Source organism: Musa acuminata, chromosome BXJ1-8 (assembly GCF_036884655.1).
Source record: "Musa acuminata AAA Group cultivar baxijiao chromosome BXJ1-8, Cavendish_Baxijiao_AAA, whole genome shotgun sequence".
Lineage (NCBI taxonomy): Eukaryota > Viridiplantae > Streptophyta > Magnoliopsida > Zingiberales > Musaceae > Musa > Musa acuminata.
The window spans coordinates 1,123,541-1,146,949 of NC_088334.1; the positions used below are offsets into that span (position 1 = coordinate 1,123,541).

At 38.3% G+C, this 23,409-nt stretch overlaps 2 protein-coding genes and 1 pseudogene across 3 annotated transcripts; 1 reads left to right on the forward strand and 2 right to left on the reverse strand.

Annotated features, from left to right (window-relative positions):
- Positions 1–26: 26 nt before the first annotated feature.
- On the forward strand, positions 27–1,660 carry LOC103994399 (GRAS family protein RAD1-like). Its single transcript, XM_009414720.3, has one exon. The coding sequence runs from the start codon at positions 55–57 to the stop codon at positions 1,585–1,587; it is 1,533 nt and encodes a 510-aa protein (XP_009412995.2). The 5' UTR covers positions 27–54; the 3' UTR covers positions 1,588–1,660.
- A 925-nt stretch (positions 1,661–2,585) lies between these two features.
- On the reverse strand, positions 2,586–14,067 carry LOC135582970 (serine/threonine protein phosphatase 2A 57 kDa regulatory subunit B' theta isoform-like). Of its 2 annotated transcripts, XM_065194469.1 has the most exons (5): positions 13,859–14,067; positions 13,562–13,700; positions 12,052–13,470; positions 3,064–3,438; positions 2,586–2,963 (listed from the first exon to the last, which is right to left on the reverse strand). In XM_065194469.1, the coding sequence occupies exons 3-4, from the start codon at positions 13,258–13,260 to the stop codon at positions 3,079–3,081; spliced, it is 1,569 nt and encodes a 522-aa protein (XP_065050541.1). In that variant the 5' UTR covers positions 13,261–13,470; positions 13,562–13,700; positions 13,859–14,067; the 3' UTR covers positions 2,586–2,963; positions 3,064–3,078. The 2 variants fall into 2 exon arrangements, with proteins under 2 accessions (XP_065050541.1, XP_065050542.1); XM_065194470.1 differs by having other exon boundaries at positions 12,052–13,700.
- Positions 14,068–15,316: 1,249 nt separating this feature from the next.
- LOC135680505 (probable thimet oligopeptidase) overlaps positions 15,317–23,409 on the reverse strand; it is a 30,822-nt pseudogene continuing 22,729 nt past the window's right edge.

The window sequence follows — 23,409 nt, forward strand, 5'->3', positions numbered from 1 at the left end:
TTCGATCTGAGAGAGAGAGAGAGAGAGAGAGAGAGAGTTAAGCTGCGATATCCAATGTCTCCTGCATGCTACTTGAAGCCTCAAGAAGAACAACTGCAACAGTTGAATTACAATGAGGAGGGGATGGGTGACAATGGCGCCGAGCTCGGCCTATCGAACATGGCTAAAATGGATCTGCATCCAGTCTGCTTTAACCTGCTTCCGTGGGATCATGCCTCGTCAGCGTGGTTTTCTCCTCCGCTGGAGCTCATTCGGCAAAGGAAGAAGCAGCGGACCACCAACAGCGTCGCGGCCATCACCGTCGTCGGGGGAGATGATGTTGATGACGATCGCTCGGATTACGCCCGGAAACTTCGTTTCCGCAATCTGCTCCGCACCTACAAGCAGAGGATCTCGGCGTTGGAGGTGGTCGAGGAATCGCCTGAATCCGATGGGGTCTTCGAGGACGGCAGCGGCGATGGCATGAGGCTGGTGCAGTTGCTCATCTCGTGCGCCGAGGCGGTGGCATGCCGCGACCGGGCGCAGGCGTCGGCGCTGCTGTGCGAGCTCAAAGCCAGCGCGCTGGTCCTCGGCACTTCGTTCCAGCGCGTGGCGTCTTGCTTCGTGCAGGGCCTCTCAGACCGCCTTGCGCTCGTGCAGCCGCTCGGCGCCGTCGGCATTGTCGGCCCCGCCACCGTCCCGCCGCTGGCGCTCGAGAAAAAGGCCGAGGGGCTGCGCCTCGCCTACGAGCTGTGCCCGTACCTCCAGTTCGGGCACTTCGTGGCCAACGCCTCCATATTGGAAGCCCTTGAGGGAGAGAGCTCCGTCCACGTAGTGGACCTCGGCATGACCCAGGGGCTCCCCCATGGCCACCAGTGGCGGCAGCTGCTCGATAGCCTCGCCGGCCGGGGCAGCCCACCGCCCCGCCGCCTCCGCATCACCGGCGTCGGCACACGCGTCGAGCATCTGCAGTCCATCGGCGACGAGCTCAAATCCTACGCCGCGAGCCTGGGCATACACCTCGAGTTCCTCGTCCTGGAGAGCAACTTGGAGAACCTGAGGACCGACGACTTCGAGATCGAGCAAGGCGAGGTCGTCGTCGTCAACAGCATCCTGCAGCTGCATTGCGTCGTCAAGGAGAGCCGAGGGGCGCTCAACTCGGTGCTGCAGGTGATCCACGAGCTGTCGCCTGCGGTGCTGGTCCTGGTGGAGCAGGACTCGAGTCACAACGGCCCCTTCTTCCTGGGCAGGTTCATGGAGGCGCTGCACTACTACTCGGCGATCTTCGACTCGCTCGACGCCATGCTGCCCAAGTACGACACGAGGCGCGCGAAGGTGGAGCAGTTCCACTTCGCGGAGGAGATCAAGAACATCGTGAGCTGCGAGGGGCCGGCGAGGGTGGAGAGGCACGAGCGGGTGGATCAGTGGCGTCGCAGGATGAGCCGCGCCGGATTCCACCCGGCACCCATCAAGATGATGGCTCAGGCGAAGCAGTGGCTGGCGAAGTTTAAGCCTACTGAGGGATACACCATTGCCGAGGAGAAAGGGTGCCTTGTGCTTGGTTGGAAGTCGAAGCCCATCATCGCAGCTTCTGGCTGGAAATGTTAAGACATCGAAGCACTTCATCCTTCTCATATTTGGTTGCTGCTGCAGCAGTAGCCTATTGTTCTTAGTTGCAGAATTCCACCACTACTGCTACATCTATTACTATCTATTACTACTGAGTGGTTAAGAATAAAGAACAGCTACAAAGTGATGCCTCTTTAAGAGAAGTACTTCCCATATCTTTTGCTGCTAATTAACTTGACCTCAACAAGGATTGTATGTTCATCTAGCAATGTTAGTGTTTGAGTTTGTGCATTGTTGCATCAGTGATGGGTCTCATATTCGAGTTCACGGTTTAATGTAATGGAAATATTTTTTTTAATGTTAGAGTGTTTGAAGGTCTCTGGTATTCGCATTTTAGACAATAATTTAGACAATATAATGGACAGCAGAAAAGCTTTTCCAAATTCATATATTAAAATGACATCTTACCTCGTGTCTTTTATTTTGTTTGAACTTTGCGCAGATCTCTTTCTTTCGACTTCTTTTCATCCAAAATTATTTTCAGTTTTCAAATTGAAATAAAAGATACAGCAAACCTGATAGGTTGAGACTGACATGAATTCAATTTATTGGTCTTGAAACAAGTAATTGATTTGTCAGTAGATGTTCTCCTTTGCCTTTTGTTTATATAAACACGAGAAGAAATAATTCCATGAACAAAAGAACAACGCAGCAGCAGCAGCAGTTGATGATATCAACCTGTGATGATTGCTCAGGCTTCATGGATTAATAGATACTTTACACTTGTTCTACAATTAATATTTTATATAAGATCATTCCAAAGAAGCATCTAATTTAGGCTCCACAGAAATCTGGAAACAAGAATCTTTCATTGGTCGAGGAAACCAAACTAGGAACCAAGTATGCTTTGGGCTCTCAGAGTTGTGATAATGACTAATGGCAAGGAAGACCATAGCATGCAAAGTTGACATATTCCAGTGATCCACGAGACTAAGTCACATGTCAGCAAGGTTGACAAAAACTATACATAGACAAGCTTCAAAACAAAGAACAGATTCCTCGATGCACGTTAAGCAATCCGATTCCTTGTACAAAGAAGATGGACAAGACAATATATCTTGAACTATCAACTACTAATAAGGTATCACATTCATTCAAGACCTCAATCAGGACTCATTTACAACGAAATGGAGACTGCAATGAGAAATACTAGCCATAAACAATCCAGAAAACACTAATGGGTAAAGCAATTGCCTGCAAATCCCTAATAACATCAACTTTTAGATTGACAGCCAAAAGCATCAGAAATTTATCGGTCATGGTCTTCCTGTAGTGACTAAAAACTTTTTGCTGCTTCAATATTCTTTTCAAGCACGTCCCACGGACTGTGTGATAACTTCTCGATCCTCGAGGACCTGATAAACCAGACAACACCGAAGCATTAAGGTAAGACAACAATTACGAGACATCAATATTGACCATGATGTCATGTTAGACTGAGTTATGTTGAGCTACCACATAGAAATGGCACTAAACGGACAGAACTTGATGTGGTATGGTTCGGGGATCAATCGCAGACTCCCTGCTTGCAGCTTTTGAGGCAGCAATTTCTTCAAGGCGCTTCCATGTGGCTTCCCCTTTCGACCTGATTTCCTTGTCTTTAGCTTCGTCTTCCTCAAACTTCTTCAAGCACTCAGAAACCAGATCAGGATCATGATCAGTGAAAATCTTGCGGACGTTGAGTGTAAGGCTCTGAACAGCCTGGTTCCAGTGGCTCTTCGTGTTTTTCTCCAATGCAGGAAAGATGATAGGCAATATAACCTTGCTATTTTGTTTAATCAAGTTCTCTATATGATCGTTATTCCAAAGGAACAATGCTCTTTCAGCCACCTGCATAATGAGCAACAGAAGATTCAAGACTGGACATCCATCCCCAACTCTTAAAACTATGACCGCATTCTATGGCACGTGGCTTGCAGCAGAATTCTAATAACAAGGCAGCCCGCTGGACCCAGGAAATCCAATTAACATTTGGGGACCATAATTACCAGAAAAAATCAGTCAACTTAGATTTATTCACTTTTATGGCAAACTTAGTCATTCTTGTATACCACATAGCTATAGGTATAATCGTTGACTATTGCCATATATTCTTCATCCAAGTTGAAATACGAGGACAAGATACATGCCAAAGTTGGAATTACTAAAGATGGGCCATGTGGTTGAACTACAGTATCATCTGAGAAATATTCTACCTTTGTAAACTTTACATCCTATAGCTATCTATCCCATAAATCGGCCATGTGGTTCCTTCAGTAATCATTCATCAACAAGAATAATCAACACTAGTATTAAAAGAGAAGGAAATTTATTTAGTGACAGTTAATTTCTTGATGCTGATTTTGATGGTAATCATTCTTTACAGATGAATGATGCCAAAAACAGTGGCGTAGATGTGTGGGGCATCAAGCAAGGAAATTTACATGGTGATCATAACACAACAGCATGCTGTGTTCATTGACACCCCTCATTCCCCATGCTCCACATTTACAAGGCCTATTCTTCTTATCAAAAAATAAGAAAAATTTCTCAGACCACCATTTGACTTCAATATAAATAAAGTGGTCATATATGTATTGTAAATATGTAGTGTCTATCACGATACAAATTTTTGTTTTATTCATATACTACCTGACTTATTCATTTAGGTGGAAGAAACAGTAAGTGAGCAAAACTAAGATTAGTACACACCAACTAATTGCTTTCTTTTGTGTTTGGACGAGGTGTTGACTTGAACATATCATCAGAACCAATACATTTTCTGTATACTTGCTGATGTATGATAAATTTATAATAATCAGTTTTTTAATTCCAAAAATTGAAGATGAGAAAACCTGATTTGTAGGGAGGAAGTCCACAAGTGTGCAATTCAATCATACAAAGAAATATTGGACACTTGAGCAAATTCAATTACTACAACAAATTTCTCTTGATCACTATCAATCATTAGATTCTAGTTGAGATTTTTATCAATTGCAAGACTTTATAATTAGCAATAAATTGTTATTTGGCACAAAAAAGATCAATTAGTTGAGAACATCTATATGTACTATGTAGTATGGTTGATAATTCATATTACTATTAACATTGTCACCAATGAGATGAATTCCGTATATGAAAAAATGGTGAAACATTGTTAAGATCAATAAAACTAAAAAAATTTCTTATGACACCTTGGTGATCAACTGGAGTAGGTTTAAGCACTCTATGGCCAAGGGAAAAAGTAGAAAAGTACAATACATGAATATGCTTGTGCACCGGGAATATCACATAGCAAGATGTCTAAGACATCATGAAACATGGAACGGGAATGGAAGCATGTAAGCCCAACCAACATACTGTCATTGAGCAATGCAAACAAGGAGTTCGATGATTGTCCATGACAGTTTTCGGTTCTTGTTTCTCACTGTTTTCTTATGTTTTCAGTGTTTTCTTCATGGCAACTTGTACGGGGTAGAAAACACTACTATCAACCTCATTTTTGTTTGTTGTCAATGTTTTTATTTCATGTATTAATCATGTAAAAATCAAAAATATTTTTTGCTATGCGACACTGCACAAAGGGGAAAATGGCTCAAAACAACACCGTGGGTTGATTTCTAGCTGACAGCCTAGCGGTGTGAAACGTGAGTCGTCTCAACACCTTGGAACCCCTGGGTGGCACCAGGGCAGATGGGGCTTTGGGTATGTCTGAGGGGTGATACAAAGTCTTTAGTGTGTCCGTTTTCTGTTTGATGAAAGTGCTAAGTGAACATTGGGCCTACATCTGTCTTCGAAGCCCCCTTTGTGTACGCTCGTTCATCCTATTTTCGAGACCCTTTCGTTCCTAATAAAAGCCGGTTGCTTTGTGTTGCTTTGGATCCTGGTTATCTTGCCCTTTTCGTGCATGATGATGGCAAATTACCCTCACATTCGTTTTTTTAACTTTTTCTTCATTGTGCAGGTCCTTTGTGGATTACACGAGGTTTTGCGGATAGGTATCGCTTGGGTGCCGCATTGTCACGGACTTAGCTAGTTTTGCCCAAGTCATGCGGCACCCTTGCGTGTTCATTCGCAAAGGTCAACCTCCCCGAAACCTCCTATGGTCCCTTAGGACCTACAAAAGAGAAAATAGGTTAGAGAAAGCGCCTCACTCGGGATCTACAAGCAAATATTTCAGAAAACACTTCATAACCAATGTAAATTACAAACAAACTTCACAAGCTCTGAACGGTTACACAACAAAGGATCCAAAATGGTCCACTACAGATCGAAATCTCTCACAAGTGTTCACATGACACAACTTTTATTTACAAGCCTAAAATTGTCACCAAACCCAACTAAATTGGGGTTGTTAAGCCTTCGACCGTCCCTCTACATGTTGTGCAAAGCATGAACAAACCAAAAGACACGGACATACATGAGCATTATATTAAACACCCTATTTACAATTTTGTCTGTGACAACACGCCTTAGGGAATCCCAGCTAAGGATGTGACAATACTCTAGATGAATGTATCAAACTTATCTCTAAGTCTAGATGTCTAGTGTGGATAATAAAGATTCTAAAAATCTTTAATAAGTAAAAAATGAAGCCAACTACGTAACTCTATATAACGAAGGAAATTTTTCGGCCAATCCTAACATGCCTCCAAACTAAAGTTAAATGTTTTTTCTATAATTTCTTTGCTTTCCAATTTCCTTGTATTAATTGTTTTACACAATATACGTTGTGTCCACAAATTGCTTTGGTTACTCCAACATAAGCAAGGTGCTAAAGTAAAAACAAGTTGTAAATTCCAACTTTAGGGTCAGCTTGATTTTTCACACGAAACTCTACTTAGCTCAACTAGTTAAACTGAAAGCGTTCACTCCCATATTATTCCTAGTAAAAACCTTTCAGATTTTTTCTTCCATTTATTATACCTAATTGCACTCGTACATGTATCCACCTCAAAATTCTCATCTCGTCCTACTGCTGACTGATAGGATATTTCCCTTCTTATCAAGGACCCTCTTTCTTCAAGAGAAGGTATCCTCAATGAGACATTTAATACAGGACAGGAAGAAGAGAAGACATAAAAAGGAGCAACACAGAGTATTAGTTTGATAACTTCAATTCAATTATATCTTTAGGGCTAACGAGACCTTTATCTTTAAACACTTTTTCCTGTCCTCTCCCAGACCTAAACAAAATAGGACTTCATAAATTTCATTAATTTCACGTCGCCACAAAATCTCCCAGTTACAAGTCTCTGTAACTCATAGAATATGACTCTAGATGCATTAAAAAATTACCTATAAGAACAATAATTGAAAATATAATATTTCTAATCCAAATTAAACTAAGCCTCATTTCATGATCCAAACAGGACTGGGACCTTTTTTTATGACCTAATTTGATCTTGACATTGGTCCTAACTTGGAGGAGGAAGAGATCACTTATTCGCTTGGATGAAAGATGTAAATCAGATTGTTGGCGTATATCCAACTTTTTGTTGAAGTCTCTCATCCTGGATTTTCAAGATGGTTTACCCATGACAGTTTGAAGCCTTAACAAGTGCAGCAAAACTTTTAAGTAAATTTGATCCGAATCGGTCAAAATTTGCACCATTAAAAACTTTGGATTAATCCAATCCAGGCTACACCAAATTTTCATCATAATACTATTTAAATGATGATAACCTATTGGATTGGTACAGAATGAGATACTGACATTATACTACCTTGTACCGCTTGGTATCATTGAATTAATACATAATAAAACTGCATAGTATATCAAGTGTATCAACATGTTGATACATATGCTTTGATGAAATATTTCAAACCATGTATCAAAGCACGTAAATAATTTACTTTTATTTTGTTCAAAGGAGAGCAACAATCATTCAACACTTTGAACTCTCTACATTAACCATCATACTTCAACCTTATTAAAAATATCTTCATCGAACTCTCCTTCCTGTTGATTAATTGATCCAATATATAAAAAAATCTATCAACAGTTTTCGTGCATCTACTCTTATCTATAAGTTACTAAAGCTACAATATATATATATATATATATATATATATGTGTGTGTGTGTGTGTGTGTGTGTGTGTGTGTGTGTGTGTGTGTGTGTGTGTGTGTGTGTGTGTGAGTGTTGTACATCGAAGTGGTCCAAAACTGGTATATAAGTTCATCTCAGTGGCACATGTTTAGAGTGTATTTGAACTCAACTCTAGTATATAAAATATATAGCTGTAACAAATAGCATACACCACAGATTGCAATCTTATGCATCCTTGATAAGGTTACCATTATGATTGCAAAAATATAAGACATAAAGCTCAAATTTAATATAGATATTGTTATACTACTACATATCTATAGTTCTAACACCATAAACAACTCCATCATGCATATCCTTAATCACATCAATGTCAGACCTACAAAACTTTAATTTCTATAACCCACATGATGTGCAAAGAAACTGTACTGGGGACTAACAAAGAAGAAGAGAGAAGAAAGGAAAATTAGGAGGGAGAGGAGATAATAGGCAGCCTGAAACGGAAATAACATAACCAGCTACCCTTATTCAGAATCTAGATTACTTTGAGTCTTGAGTTAATTTAAAAATAAATTGCCATTTAATGAAATCCTTACACATTAAGATTTTTTCCTAAATCTAAAGATGTCCAAATTTAATATATCTATACAAAGTAGATGCATAAAATAATGCAAACAAGGGGCAAAAATACTCCAAAAGTAAAAAATTAGTAAGATTCATATTTAGATAAAAAAGGGGCACACCCAGTACACAAAGCTGCTGTCAATGCAAGGTCTAGGAAGGGCCAACGTACACAGACTTACTTTTAAAGATTTATATTTAGATCCAAATACCATAACCTAGACTAAGCTAGACTTAACCTTGTCCTTAGTCCACAGGCTTGGCTTACAACTGAACTGTCTTAACGCAAAACTTCATCAACCTTGAGTTCAAAATTTGAAGCCCAAGGTGGTAGCAGTTGTACCTTACAGTGGCTTGGTAGTTAGTGGACAATAAATATAGTGCCTAAAATCATGCAATTACGTTATACTAGTAACTAAATATTCAAGTAGAATAGTTTGAAGGGGATCTCTACCACATCCCACTGAAGCTGGAGTATGCCAACATTTTAGGCATGTGGGTGGTTTGTCGACCAACTTAAAGACAATTTGAGACTTCCAAAACATCATGGAGCTCAGGATCAAAAGAAATACGAGAGTCCAAAGCTGAACACTGCAGGACTTCTATATTGACTTAAACGACTTCATCGACTTGCTTGATGTTCAACAACCATGAAGGTAACACTGATGCACAAGGTGGAAATAAAAAGAGGAGCTAAAACAATAATCATGATTCAGCAAGTCAACCAGTCACCAAACCCCACAACTTAAACCAAGTAATCTTTAGATCCATGTGGCGCATTTAAATAGGATTTTCCAATCCCAATCCTAATTGCAAATCAAATCAAGAGTCTTGGGAGAGTACCCCAAGCTTGTCAAGAAGTTCCTGTTCCTAATTAAATCCTGATTATGCGATAGGATCTCAAAGGAGTGAATATAGTAACACTCAGAATCCTGATTCCTGATAACAATCAGCACAGTCCCATTGGGAGTGAAATCCAATAACGTTATTTGACCGAAACAAGGAAGAGAGAATACATGCAAATTTCTGGGTTATTTTAATCATATTTTTATTGCAGCATATTGTAAATAGAATTAGAGCTTTAATAGTTCATGAATAAGGAGGTTTGAGAGCCCTAAAAAAATCTTAACACCCATTCATTATCTTTTTGCAAATTTTCAATGATTTTCAATGATAAAATTAGCCTGTTTTAGTATATTTAATCGCTAGAGGCTATTGTCAACAAAAAAACATTGTAAACAATAAACCTATTAGGGAAAATGAAACAGAGGTTGCTCTGTGAAATTGGACTTCTTTTGTAGTCTAGATAGGGAATGTGTTTGAGAGTATTATTAATAAGGAATCCTGTAAGCCCCAAAAGCATATCGAGCATGGAGCTTCTTTTTGTTGTGACTCCAACAATTTTCAGCAATTCAAGTATTTAACTTTTGTTTAATCTCTGAGATGAGTTTCTCTTCCTCGAACTAGAGAAACCTGAACTAGAAGGAGCTACTCTGAACAGAAAAATAATGGAGAACAATGCATTAAAAGAATAATAACGTATATTTATTATAAAAATTAATACTAATCAGGTTATACAAAGATAACAATGTAGCAACTAATTATCTATAATGTCACACAAAAGCCCAAAATTTACCCACCTGCAGCTTTGAAGAGAGCAACCAATTCCTGTATGCTTCTTTGATCACCATGTGGTCAAGTGTTAGGTAATGCAAAAGTAGCAATACATTAATTTCATGAGATTTAAGATTAATCTAGAATTCCATGGCATCCCCCATTTATTATGACAACTTGTTCCCCAGAGTTCTAACTACCTATGATCAATTCTGACCAGTTTCGATTAATTTCCAGCAAAAGGGTGAGAGATTGGACAAAATGAGATCATCCTTGGTTGATACGAATATAAATCATGTGATGTATTGCAATTGACTGATACGACAAACTATGTAAAGAATACACCACATGTGGCCTTGAATTGTACTAATCCACTAATCCCCATCTCATACTTCTGTTTCAAAATGATCATCAATTATAGGAATTCCAATTGTAGGCATGTGCCTAGAAGTTAAAAGGGAGAACTGTATGGAAGAGAGTAAGCAACAAAATGCATCAGAAAGTCTACCAAATAAAGAACTCCTTCAAGTGCAGTAAGAAAATATGTAACAAGCACATGTATCATGATGAAACATAAAACAGCAGCTGGTGAGTGACTAGGAGGACAATGCAACAAAAGGTGACCAAGGAAGCCCAAGTACTAAATGCTAGTAGAAAGGCCCGAAATGTGTCACTGAATCTTCCCTTCATTTACTAGTTTAAAACACACCTTGATGCTGTAGCTCTAGCCTAGATATTTATACAGCCAGTCAACCTTAAGGTTCCATAAAGCCTTGCCCAAAGACAGGGATTTATAATAATATTCATCATAATTATACTAATAGCTGACTAGTGAAGCATTGGTTTTTTTTTCAAGAAAGTTACAAAAAGCATAATTATGGCATCACCAAACAAATAATAATTAATAACATCAGTATCATAAGTAAATTTAAGAGTAACAAAAGCGTAACATGCATACTTGAATAAATATATTCAAATGCAAAGCAAAAGATGTATCTTGTAGAAGCATTCATTCATATGTAACTACATATGGTACACCAACATATATGCATACAAGTTGAGGTCATTTGTGCATCCATATGAACATAGCAAAAGCCATATGCCTTATCAAACAGAGAAATTATCGAGCCCTAAGAGCAAAAGATATATCTTGTAGAAGCATGTATTAATATGTACAAGTTGAGGTCATTTAAGCATCCATGTGAACATAGCAAAAGCCACATGCCTTATCAAACAGAGAAATTATTGAGCCCTAGTACTCAGCTAATCTGAGTTGCTTATGAACAAACAACCTTGGCATCTTGAAATCTTTCTGATTGATTCAGGAAGTTGTGAGAAACATCATATGGAAGCAAACTCATTCCATAGAGTTAATTCAGTTGGAATAAGATGAACAAAAGAAGACCAATTTACAAAAGAAAACAAAGTGCACTTCCACAAGACTCACAAAGAAGATGGTAGGATAGCATTAAGTGCAATGAACCTTTTCTCTTGCATGCAATGAAGTTAGTTCCATGATTTTAACCATTCAACCGCTGAAAATTTAGATTATACACAAGCTTAAGAATAAAAAATAAACACTTATTTCCAAGTGTTCAATGAATAATATAATCTTAATTAACAGAACCTGATTAAACATAGCACGTGAAAATTCATTTTCCTATTTTCTGTTTCTAAAACACCATAATCATAAAAAAATTGATATTACTCTCATCAAACAAATTTGTAAACTACAACTTTTATTGACCAATAAATGAAATTTGAAATATATATTTACATTATTGTGGAGAACTACTGTCATAGTTTAACCATAAGCTGAACACTACTGCCTTAGTTCAACCATAAGCAGAAGACAATGAGCCAGTGCATTCAAAAGGAGTATTTGCGTTGACAAAATAAAGTAACATTCCATGTAGATATGACATCCACATAAAGTATCACAATGAAGTTTCAGAATAGCTAATACAAGCAATGCCATCATGATAACAACCTAGAAAATGTCTGCAAGGATCATACCAATCCAATTATGGTTCCTACAAGAAAAACTTCCTTCTTTTTTAGGGTAAAGGGGGACAACAACAGAAAAGCTATGGCAGGAAAATATAATCAGAATGAAGCATAAAATTCATAAATTAGTGCATGATCGGTCATTAGAAGTGAAACGGCAAGGATTGGTACCTGAAAGTGAGAACTGTTCAAGCAGCGAGCAATCTGGCGGAACAGTGGAACCATACATCGCTGGAAATCTGCCGGCTGAGTTGCTTCTAGGATCTCTTCTAACTCTCCTAAGAACATGACTTCCTTTGAACTATTTGTGATAGGCCAGTATTTCAACAAGCCCCTTATAACAGTATCCGCAAGTTTGCAATCCTTTTCAATAAATTGAGTTATGCAATATGATAACTGCTGATGGTACATAGCAATGCACCTTGGCTTATGAAGTGGGATTAGAGCACGTACAAGGAACAATTTATGCTCTTCCTTCAGTGGCAATGCAAATCCACTGATAACACTTCCCAAAATCTCCAAAAGCTCTGCAATCCCATTGTGCTTTTCTGTTTCAAAGATAAACTGATAAAAAATGTTGTTAATGGCTTTTCTAATGAATGGCCTGTGCACCATAAATTTACCATAAATTCGATGAAGTATAGTCTTTAGGTACTCCCTCTCTCTAGGGTCCTCAGAATCCAAGAGATCAAGGAGCTTAAGAACAAAGGAGTGATCTATATATCTCTTGGCCAGCTTAGCATCAGTCTCGGGAGATGCAACAAACCGCAGAAAGAACTCATAGACAATCTGTAAATGTGGCCATGCAGGGTCCATTACCGGATCTTCCTCATCTGCATCAATTTTTTCCAAAACCATGTGCTCTCGAGGTGGAATAGTCAGGTTCCTAAACAAGTTGATGGACACCATCTTGGTAGTCTCTTGCATGACATTCTCTGGAAACTTTCCACTTGCTGAAGTCACATAGTCAACAAGCTCTAACAATGTCTGTCGCTTTATGTCTTTCTCTTTCAAGTTCTTTGCCGGGTCGGTGAAGTCGAACACAACACAGCACAAATCCAACTTTCGCATGAACAAGCTCTGCTTCTCAGAACTTGTGACATCCTTAAAGCTTGGCAATGCTTCATAAACTGGGACCACGTAATTGCCATTCGGCCTCGAATTAACAGCTGGAGCATACTTGTTTAGTTGATTTATCCCAGGACTCGATCCAGGAGGGATCTGATTACTAAGATTTGTGATTCTACCGGCTTGCACGTCCCCATTTCTTGAGCTGATTGAAGATGATGATGATGGAGGAGTTGGACCAGTAACTGAATCACGACTATCCGATGACTTTGATGGCTTTCGGGGGAGCCGGTTTAGTATCTGTTTAATCATGCTTGCAGGCAGGCAACTGAGTCGGAGAACAATACAGAGTATGGGGCCCTTGAGAATGTGTCTGAGGACAAATCGTTTACGAATAAGGGGTTATTTGGCTGGCAGACACTGCTTGTAGCCTCACAGGCCTTACTTTACCATCGTGCATTAGATAATAAAGGGAATTTACGATGAATTCCTTGACAAGTTCCACATTGGTTTCTTCATGACCTAAAGACATTCACAACAAGAGGAGAAATTTCTCTACACAAAGACCCATTACCAAGCACAGATGAAACCGAAAACGTAAAAAAATTTCCACCTTGCTTCTCTCAATTCGTCAGACTGGCGTCTCCGGCGCAATCAAAGAACACGGTCCCAGCGCCTAAATCAACTGCGAAACTTGATTCGATCAAAAGGCCTCGAGCCGATTCGGAGGTCCGGAACGAGCTGGTGGCGATCTGGAGTGCTCAGGACAACGTTTTTCAAGATGAAATCGAAGGTAAGATGCACCGAATGACGAAGTCAAAGACGAAGAATGATTATAAGAGAGGCCATCTCCGGATCGAACAAGAAAACCCCATAATTGCAGAGCGGAAAATATCTAACAAAAGGCTACCTTTATCTTATTGGTGCTCCAGAAAGCGGACTTTCCACCTCGCTTCTGATCGCCCGCTGCCGCGTTGCTCCAATTGGAAGAGGAGGAGGAGGATCGAGAGAGAGAGAGAGAGAGAACAAACAATACAAGGAAAAAGGGAGACCCCCCAACCCTTTTCTTAATTTCCCCCCTCTGATCTGTGGAATTGTTTATTGAGCCGATTAGGATGACAAGCACGGAAAAGAAAAAATAAAATAAAATAAAAAGGAAATCCCCCAAACGAAACCACGACTCAGGAAATGCTGCTACTCTCCGGGCCTCGAAAAGTCAATGCGGCGGGGCCCACCAGCCACCTCACCGCCCTTTCCTCAGATTGTATGAGTGGCTCGAGATGGGCAGCCCCGGGAAGGAAGCAGAGCTCTGCTCGACTGGCGCGGCGGGGATGATGACTTCCGTTCGGTTCGGCATGACGACAGCAAAGAAGCTTGCTGGGGATGTTGGCGATGCAAGGCATCACGAAGGAAGTCGGTTCCGCTTCGCTGGACCAGCTGAAGCCCACCACATCCAATCCATTTGCCGCTGGAGAAGATGCTGATGAGCATAAGACTGTTTGACCGTCGCATATTTAACGAAACCTGTCAAAGCTTGTGACAGTAGTGAGGCAACAAAGTTCATCAACCATCAACTTATTTGATGGAAAATCTCATCTATACGACCTATAACCTCAATAAAACCATACTAATTTATTATTTAAGATTCTTTAATTAATAATGATTTGATAATATAAAGGTCGTTCTAAAGTTTGGAAAGATTAAAAGAAAAAAATCAATTAGTTTTCTCACTGGAGTATATGAACAAACGTGCTGTCAATACTTAATTTGAAACCCACGGACGTTTTCGAGATGCTCCCTAATGTTGGGGCTCCCTATGAAAATGCTCTATATTAGTACGATAGAGTCTAAATAAAAGATCAAGTGTGGGAATCTCTTGTGGTAGATGAGGGGGCCCAAAAGCCGACTCCCTGTGACCTACCATGTTAACTAGTAAAGAAATAATATAAAGGGCGGAAAGCAGTTAGTACCTTTTCTTTTCCCCACCTAGCATCAAAGTCTCCTTTAGCTGTTCCAAGCACTGAATAGAACAACTCATCAAAATGAGGTCGTTAGTGGCAGAAGGGACAGCAAACGGTACCTGCCTTGCTCACTGCTTGATTTGAATAATGGAGGAACCCTAACATAACACTGCACCTTAATAGAAAAAAAATGGATATATGATTATGCCCTCGGCAACAAAAGAGACAATGAATTAGGCGTTGGAAGCAGACCCTAACATAACACTGCATTGTAATGAATATGAAGAATCACAAGAAACTCCTGTTCCATCGTGCAGCACTTGTTAATCCACATGCACGTTAAGTCTCGGACAAAACCTGGTCACTCATCAAGCAATCTATACCAAGTCAAGCGCTCTCTGAGTCAGTGATCATATTGGCTGTGTCGATTCCATATAATTAATGCCATATAACATCAAACGACTGATTTAAAAGCAACAGCCCATTGACAAACTTCCAGACCAACATTTGAAAAGATTTCACAAAAAAACAAAAACTCATCGGAATCATAATCTTGGAGTCATGCTCTGAGAAAGTTCAGCCGACTTAAGTTAATGTTGGAACACATTCAATGAGTATGCACGCCCTTTACAAGCTATTTCTGGTTTTGCTCTCAATAAATGAATGAATTGCTGGCTCTCTTCCCAAGTAATCTGACAGAATCTCAAGGGAGTCCTTGGCTCCTCCTGGAGCTAATACCTGCATAATAGTGATCATACCAATTCTAGATATTGAAATGAAATCACAAATTAATATCACAGAAGAACAACTAGTCTAGAATTGAATTTAGTAACAAATCCTTTGCAATTTTCCCATTATTTAAAAGCCTAAATTGCTAGAAGAAGGTAGATCTTTCCAATTAACATTTTAGTTCTAGGGCTAGTTATACTTTAGCATATATTTTCCATTGCTAGCACAGAAGTTATTTAACAGAACTAAAAAGGCTAGCATATGGTCGACTGCCAACAGCTGCATATTTATGTAAAAAAGGTTTCATGATGATGCATAATGGACTTTCGTCCATGAAAAAGCTTGGAATAGGGATACATCACAAGCATATGAGACACACACTCAACCACTTTAAAGAATTTTTAAACTAACATTCATAAATATATGAAATAGAACCATTTGTCAACCTTTTCCTCCTCTATGGCTCACTAAGAATTTAGTGATTTAAAGTGTTTCTGCATTGAGAGACTGTAGTACATTAAGAATTCTGTAGATAAGGAATATCATTTGCATATATACCGATTAACAATAAGTAACATATATAAATGACCATAATTTGTGTACCCAGTTCCTAGAGCTCATATGTTCTTTGTTTAAAGGATATAAATCTGATTTTTTTCAATCAATTAAACTCCTGTAAACAAAAAGTCTTGTTAACAATATGAAGAGCAAGTGGATGCCACAATGCCAATTCATTCTGCTCTTTAGCAGTATCCACGATATAGATCACAGATAGTGTCATGCAAGGGACTTCTGTCACCGTATACTGAGATCATAATTGAATATATTCAATGTTTTTTTCCAGGTCCAGAATATTCCGTAATATATTACCATTTAAGATGCATCTTTTTCTCCTATAACCTCACAAGACAAGGTGTTTATCATCAAAGATCATCCCGTCTCAAACAGCATGTTCTGTTTGTGTAAACTTCAATTCTCTGATCTGTGAAATTGGACTGGAATGATTGGTTTTTAAGATTTAGTTAAGTTTAGAGTCAATTTTTTTTTTTGGCAAAAAGGCATAGATGCAGTTGAAATTAGAAAAAAGGACAGTGTACAAAGCTCCCGCCAATGTGTAGCAACAGTCAATGTGAGTTTTACTTGCATAAGCAGAGAGGCTACTTCTGTGAATATATACTTAAAATTGATGCAAAAAATCATAATATAGCATAGGCTATCATTATCACAACCCACTGCAACTAACAAGCTAACTTGAATCAAGTATACCACATTAATAAAATCCAAAACACTTAGCTCAAATTATTAGGAGCAAACTACTCGAGTTTGTTGCATGAGAATTGATCATTTGCAAATTTTCTAATATTAGATTATGAGAATACTGTGATCATAGTTTGCAATTTCAGCTGATTTTCATATGGTACAACACCACATAGTTATCATCTAACACCAATCTGATTTAGACCATTCATTGACTTTATAGTTCAAATGACTAGATCAAACTTGATTAGATTTAGCAAATTTTAATCATTTTTTACTGATTTGATAACCAGAAAAAGAAAAGAGTAGGAGTGGTAGAAGAAGGAAGCCCACATGCCCACCGCCCACTCTGGTTTATCTCCTCCTTTTCCTCCTATCCTCTTCCACAATGAACTGTGGTATATTCTGACACACCAATGCACAGTATGCCTCAATGGACCAGACTCATATCGGTCAAACCATGTCAATAATCAAAATTGATTCTAGTTACTGACTAAAGACATGCCTGAAAGCCCGGGTAACCGGTCATGTCCCTGTTGGAAAGAAGCTTCAACCAAAACAAGACATCTTGGTTGAAGCTTGAATCCATTGTAGAAATAGATCAAATCTAACTCCTAAATAATGATCATTTGTCTGATTGAATAACTAGAGGGTATTTTGACCAAACATTGTTAAACTGCTATTCTTTTGGAAATTACGTCTAATCAATATTAGACAATTACCTTATTTCTGAACTGCAACCCTGCATACTGATTCAGCAAATCCTCCTGAAACTTTGCTGCAAATATGTCAGCAGCAACAACCTGTAAGATCAACGATTCATTAGCAATTTCCTTTTTACTTCAGACAGAAAACATTTTTGCTACAATATTTTTGTAGGATGTCAATGATTGGAATCAGAAATAACAATTTCTTGGATCTGATAGCATTGACTAGATTCAATTTCTTGGACATGATCTAACAAATTAAGAGTCTAATATGAAAGACAACTAAGAAAGTCTAACTAAAAAACAATCTAGGTTAAACATGAGACATCATTTAATAGATGATAATTAAACATTTACTGATAGTATAACATCACAAATTCATAAGATATTGAAATATATGGCTTTTGTAAAAAATAGTTTATAAAGCAAAATTCAAATTTCAAAGTTTCCACAAGAGGAGTTCTGAGTTATAGTGCTAGTCAATTCTATCATATGAATTATTTTTTTAGTTATTTTATTGGTGAATCGAGGCATACTGTACCACAACAATCAATAAGTACCAAGATTCGTTTTAAGGTTCAAAGGAATACACAAGGGTGCAGAATTCTTGCATGACACAGATGACAAAATAAAAATTGTCTAATGTAGTATCAAACAGAACAGTCTTTATCCTGATTGCTGATTTATGAAGCCATGTGATTATGAAAGGAAAAGAGAGAACCCAAACCTCACTCCATATATAACTGTAGCAAATGGCTTCAGAGCCAATAACAATTTGGGGGAAACAAGAGGCTGGGTTGGTCCCTTCCAAAAGTGGTATCCCCAGCATTACCTAGAATAAAGCAGCCTGTGTTAAAGGAATTATAAATTGACCAACAGAATAACAATTGGTCCAAGTATACCTTAGGATGTAAATGCTTTAGTAACTCTAATATGTCGACATTTTCACTTGAATGTATAAACTGATCTATGAGGCCTGCCAAAATGAAGAGCTTTCAGCAGCTTTAGCAGTATGGAAATCATGGGACAAAAAACAGTAATTTGTTTTATAATACTAACTGGAGAGCATATAGAAATGACAAACAAGCAAATTAACTGGAAATATCAGCCCTTAAGACCAAGGACTGCTGTATTGCTCGAAACGATATGGTATAGGCGGTACATATCGGTCTGGGCATGGGCCGATACACGGACGACCACCCCCATTTCAGGCAATCCGGTTAAAATAATAAAAAAACAAAAAAAGTGCTGGGGCCCTATCCAACTCAGGATTAAAAAAAAATTAGGGCTTGCAAACATGAGCCCTCTTCTTCCGTACAATGCCGCTACTCCTCTTTTTCTTTCTTCATTTTCCTCTTCTTCTTCTTCTTCTTCTTCCTCCTCCACCACTTTGTCTTCTTCCTTCATCCTTTTGTTACTCCATCACCCCTTCCTCTTCTCCCTCCTTTTCTTCCTCACCGAAACATCGGTACGCACCAACGTACCATTTGTCAATAGACTGGTACTGTGTTAGAACCCTTGCAAATTCTCACTTGGGGTTGATCTCTTTAGGGGATCGGCCTCCTTGGAACTCTATAGAGGTTCCTCCCTCCAAGTTGCTGCTCAAAGGCTGCAAAAAAGATTCATCTATTACTTATCAAAAGAGGATGAATACATGACTATATATAGGGTTTCTAAACCCTAACTCCTAATATAACGCCTACTCAAGACTCATATTCCTTTACAATTCCTAATTCTTCTCTAAGAAATAACCTCCAAACACAAGCCGGCCTTGTCACCTCTTTAATAGGGGTCGGCTTAGGTAGGTTTTACATGAATGCCCCTCTCAATTAGGACTCTCCTAGCTAGAGTCCTAACATACTAATCGGCATATACCAGTCCAATAGATCACTAAGACGAGTCCAATACCCAAATGGTGAACCTTGCTAAAGACCTTGATGAGAAGCATGGTTCGCCTTACTGGTCTATATTGATGTACCGACCAACTATCATTACGGTATGTACCGAGTTGTACCGAGACATACCGAGTGTACCGACACATGGTACATAAAGGCATACCGATATACTGCCCGTACTGGTCCTCTATCGGACAGGTACGTATCGCCCTTACCAAGCAGTACACCGTGATTCGTCAAATGTTGATGAGGAGCATCACATTCCAAATTAATACTTGTAAATAAATCTTACACCCAAATAAGAAAGCACATATATACAAATGCTTGTATGAGTGTCTTTGAGTTTTACTATATAAAAGCTACATCTCTAGTATACAATTGACTCAAAATTGATCAGAAATGAAGAAACAAAACATATTTAACAGTTAAAGTAAAAAATGCAAATCTATCTTAATATTATCCAAACAAGTATTGTGATAAAGGACATATGCAATAAACCAACTACAGGGATCATATCAAACAAAACAATACATATCTTGAACATAGTTTTTCCACACCAACAGTACTGTATATGAAAAAATTATATGTAAAACCAGATAAAGTTAATAATCGAGACCATAAAACGACAAAAGGCAATGAGATCAGATCCAAGTTGGGATCAGTTGTTGTAGATTTTATTTTTCTTTTTTAATGATACCAGATCATGATGGAAAAAAAGTTAATAGCAAGTACAGAATCAGTCCATATATGGTTAAAAGATATTCAGAAGCATCCAGCTGCCAGACAGAATTCATGAGTCAAAGGTCTCTAATTTTGATGTTCTGCAGCTAAATTGATATTTTGGAAAAGAAGGTACTGGTTTTTAAGCTATGCCCTCGGAAGAACTTGATAATATGATCAGCAGTTCTAAAATAGAAACTTGTTGGTTTGCTCAATATTAATATTTAGTTATTTATTTATTTCAATCGACAATAGAAAGTTCAGTTTTTCTGGTTTCAAGGAATTCATTGTGAAGATAAGAGCTCAGTGTGCAAGAGCTGATCATCATTGTTAAATGAGAAAGGATAATTGATATTAGAAAGACACCCATTTCTTTCACAAATCGTGATTCTTTTTTTGCTGTAATCAACTGAATTTAGCAAAGTAAATTGTGAAGCTAAACGTAGGAGATGCTGGAAATAGTCCAAGCAATAACTTTTCTACATTACCATTCTTTACAAAGTGATTGAATAGGAGTTTTCATTTTCTTTATCAAGTATGTTATTATTTTTTCTTTTTTCCTAGAAACTTCTTTTACTGTATGTCTGCCATGCAGCTGTCAGAATCAGTACACTAGTTGTTTCCATCCAGTCAATACAGTATATTAAAGAATCAGCAACTGGACCCCTATGCAAATGCTGATGTTGTTTTAACCAATATTTTTCTCAAATTGCTTATCATATGCTCTTTCTTCAAGATTTATCAAATTGTTAGAGTGTCGCATCCAACACAATTCTCTGGTTAAAAAAGAGAAGCAGCCTCCAAACAATTCATAAAAGATTTTCATGTACTAACCAAGCTAGTTTGATTGCAAAGGTAGAGAAACACATCCAAGCATGAGCCACATGCTTACAAGCATTCCTATTTACAAGGCAGTTAGTGCCTAAATCACCAAATCTAACTAGTATTCAATAATGGCCTAGAAAATACAAAACATATGTGCTATGTGACACTGCAAAAGGCCTCCCTAATTAGTGTTCCTGCTATCCAGCTCAGTGCAACTTTGTGGGTCCTACGGGGTTCAGCCTATAGTGGCTGCATATGGTTGGTGTTAGCCTGGCTAACATATAGTCTGGCTTGGACTGGGTTGCTACTTCCAAACTAGGGCTGCGGCAACTGGTTGTGGCTTGGCCAGACCTAGTCCAGTTTGGCTTAGGGCTGGAATTTTTGCACCTATTTCTCTCCTAACTTGATTAGTGAAGCTCATTCCAACTGTCTAGCCCCTGCAATCCAATCCTATTTGCTCTAGTATTCATAAATATGGCTGAAGTTGCCCAAATTGGAGTTGTTGCCACTTGTTCTCACTCCTGCAGTCCAGTCCTACTTGCTTTAAGAGTACCAAAAGCCATCCAATATGTTGCTTCATGCTGTCCTTGTGAACCTGAGTTCAGAGTCTATCCTCCTCAAGTTAGGAGACTCTTTTGACCAACTAAACTTTGCCAAAGCTGTCTATTGCAGTCGACATCATTTTAAGGTCATTATAGGTCATATAAGCTGTTAAATCAACTGCTATGTCATCAGATATATCTGTCACTGGCCAACTTTGCTTGAAATAGGACAGGCTGCCTACAAGAACCAGACAGGGCTGAAAAAGGTCTAGATCAGCTTGGTCCAGGCATGAGCCAGAATCAGACTCAAACCCATTTAACTCCACAACTCAAACAATGGCCACAAAATAGGAAAGGGAAAAGGGTCCACACAGCTCCATCCAAAACTTCAGTTAGCCGAATCAATAAAAGTTTCTGTTCCCATTGGTCCAACATCATGAGATGAGGAGTACTGATCCAGGATGATATTTCAGAACTATAGAATTTTTCTTAAGACTACAATCATTGAACCAGTTATCAGTCAAAGTTCGAAATTTGAACAGTAAACTTTTAGAAAAGAGCAATCTGACACAAATCCACATACAGATAAAGCACCGAAATTAGATATTTCAGCATCATAATTCACACAAGCAACAAATAGAAGCTCAAATTGAAAAGGAAAGAAATGATGAAAAAACATAAAAGGCCAATTCACTTCGTTAAGATATTATTGTATAGTATAAGCAAAGAAAATAATTTCCTCAATGTAGTGATTGAATACTTACATAGTAGGACTTCTTGCTTGAGCCTAAGGCCAGAAAACAAATCTCGTTTTCTCCTTAATGATGTACACATACTACTTGTGACAGATTTTGTAATATCCTGTATGTCAGAAATGTACAGATTCTATAATAAAAATTATCTTCACATATTACTGCCAAGAATTACCACATGGACAATATAATAATGCAGAAATTAAAGTATTAGATTTCTTTTATGCATTTCATGTTGGATTAAAGAATAAAACGATCACCACTATGATACTGCTATTTCCGCAAGATTATTTTCAAACTTGCCTGTCACATAGTATTTAATAAAAGAATCTGTGTAACAAAGATTTCATACATGGAAACATATGATAAGGCTGGACAGTAAATGCACATATTGCTGCATCACTGGTGAAAACCCTAGAGACAGTATGTTGGTAGAAACATGAGTGGGGATATTTTTCAAAGAATGAAAAAAGAAAAGTCACTGACAGAAAAAAAAAAAAAAAAAAGCTTAGGTTTGTTAATTTTCTAGATGTTCTTTCATGTAACATGATAACATCAGAGATGACTATAATCAAGCTGTACACTAAATAAAAATGCTTGCATCCATTGCTTTCGGCTTATATCCTAACTTGATTGTAGAAAAAAAAATGTGTGGTTATAAAGCATTAACATTTTGGCACTACATCCTACACCAACTACCATTGAGACCAGTTGTATGTTGGTAACACCATTGCTTTCAGTATATGAATCCTTGCCAACGGGTTGCAAAGACAGTGCAAGCAGTACCAGCACAATGGCTGGAACCAAAAGGGGGAAAAATAGAAAAACTTAACTAAAAAGTAGAAAGGTAAATACATAAATAGTTTTTAAATTAATGGGTCAGTCACATTTTGGTTCTAAACTTCAACTTTTATTAATTTGGAACCTGTACTGTGATACTGCAAATCAAGTCCTATGGTCAACTTCTGTCAAAAGGAATACTTATCTGGATTCACCAAATGAACTATGGGCCAGAAAGATTTAAATGCCACATCAAATCCTAGGAAGGAAAAGAAAAAAATGAAGATCACCTC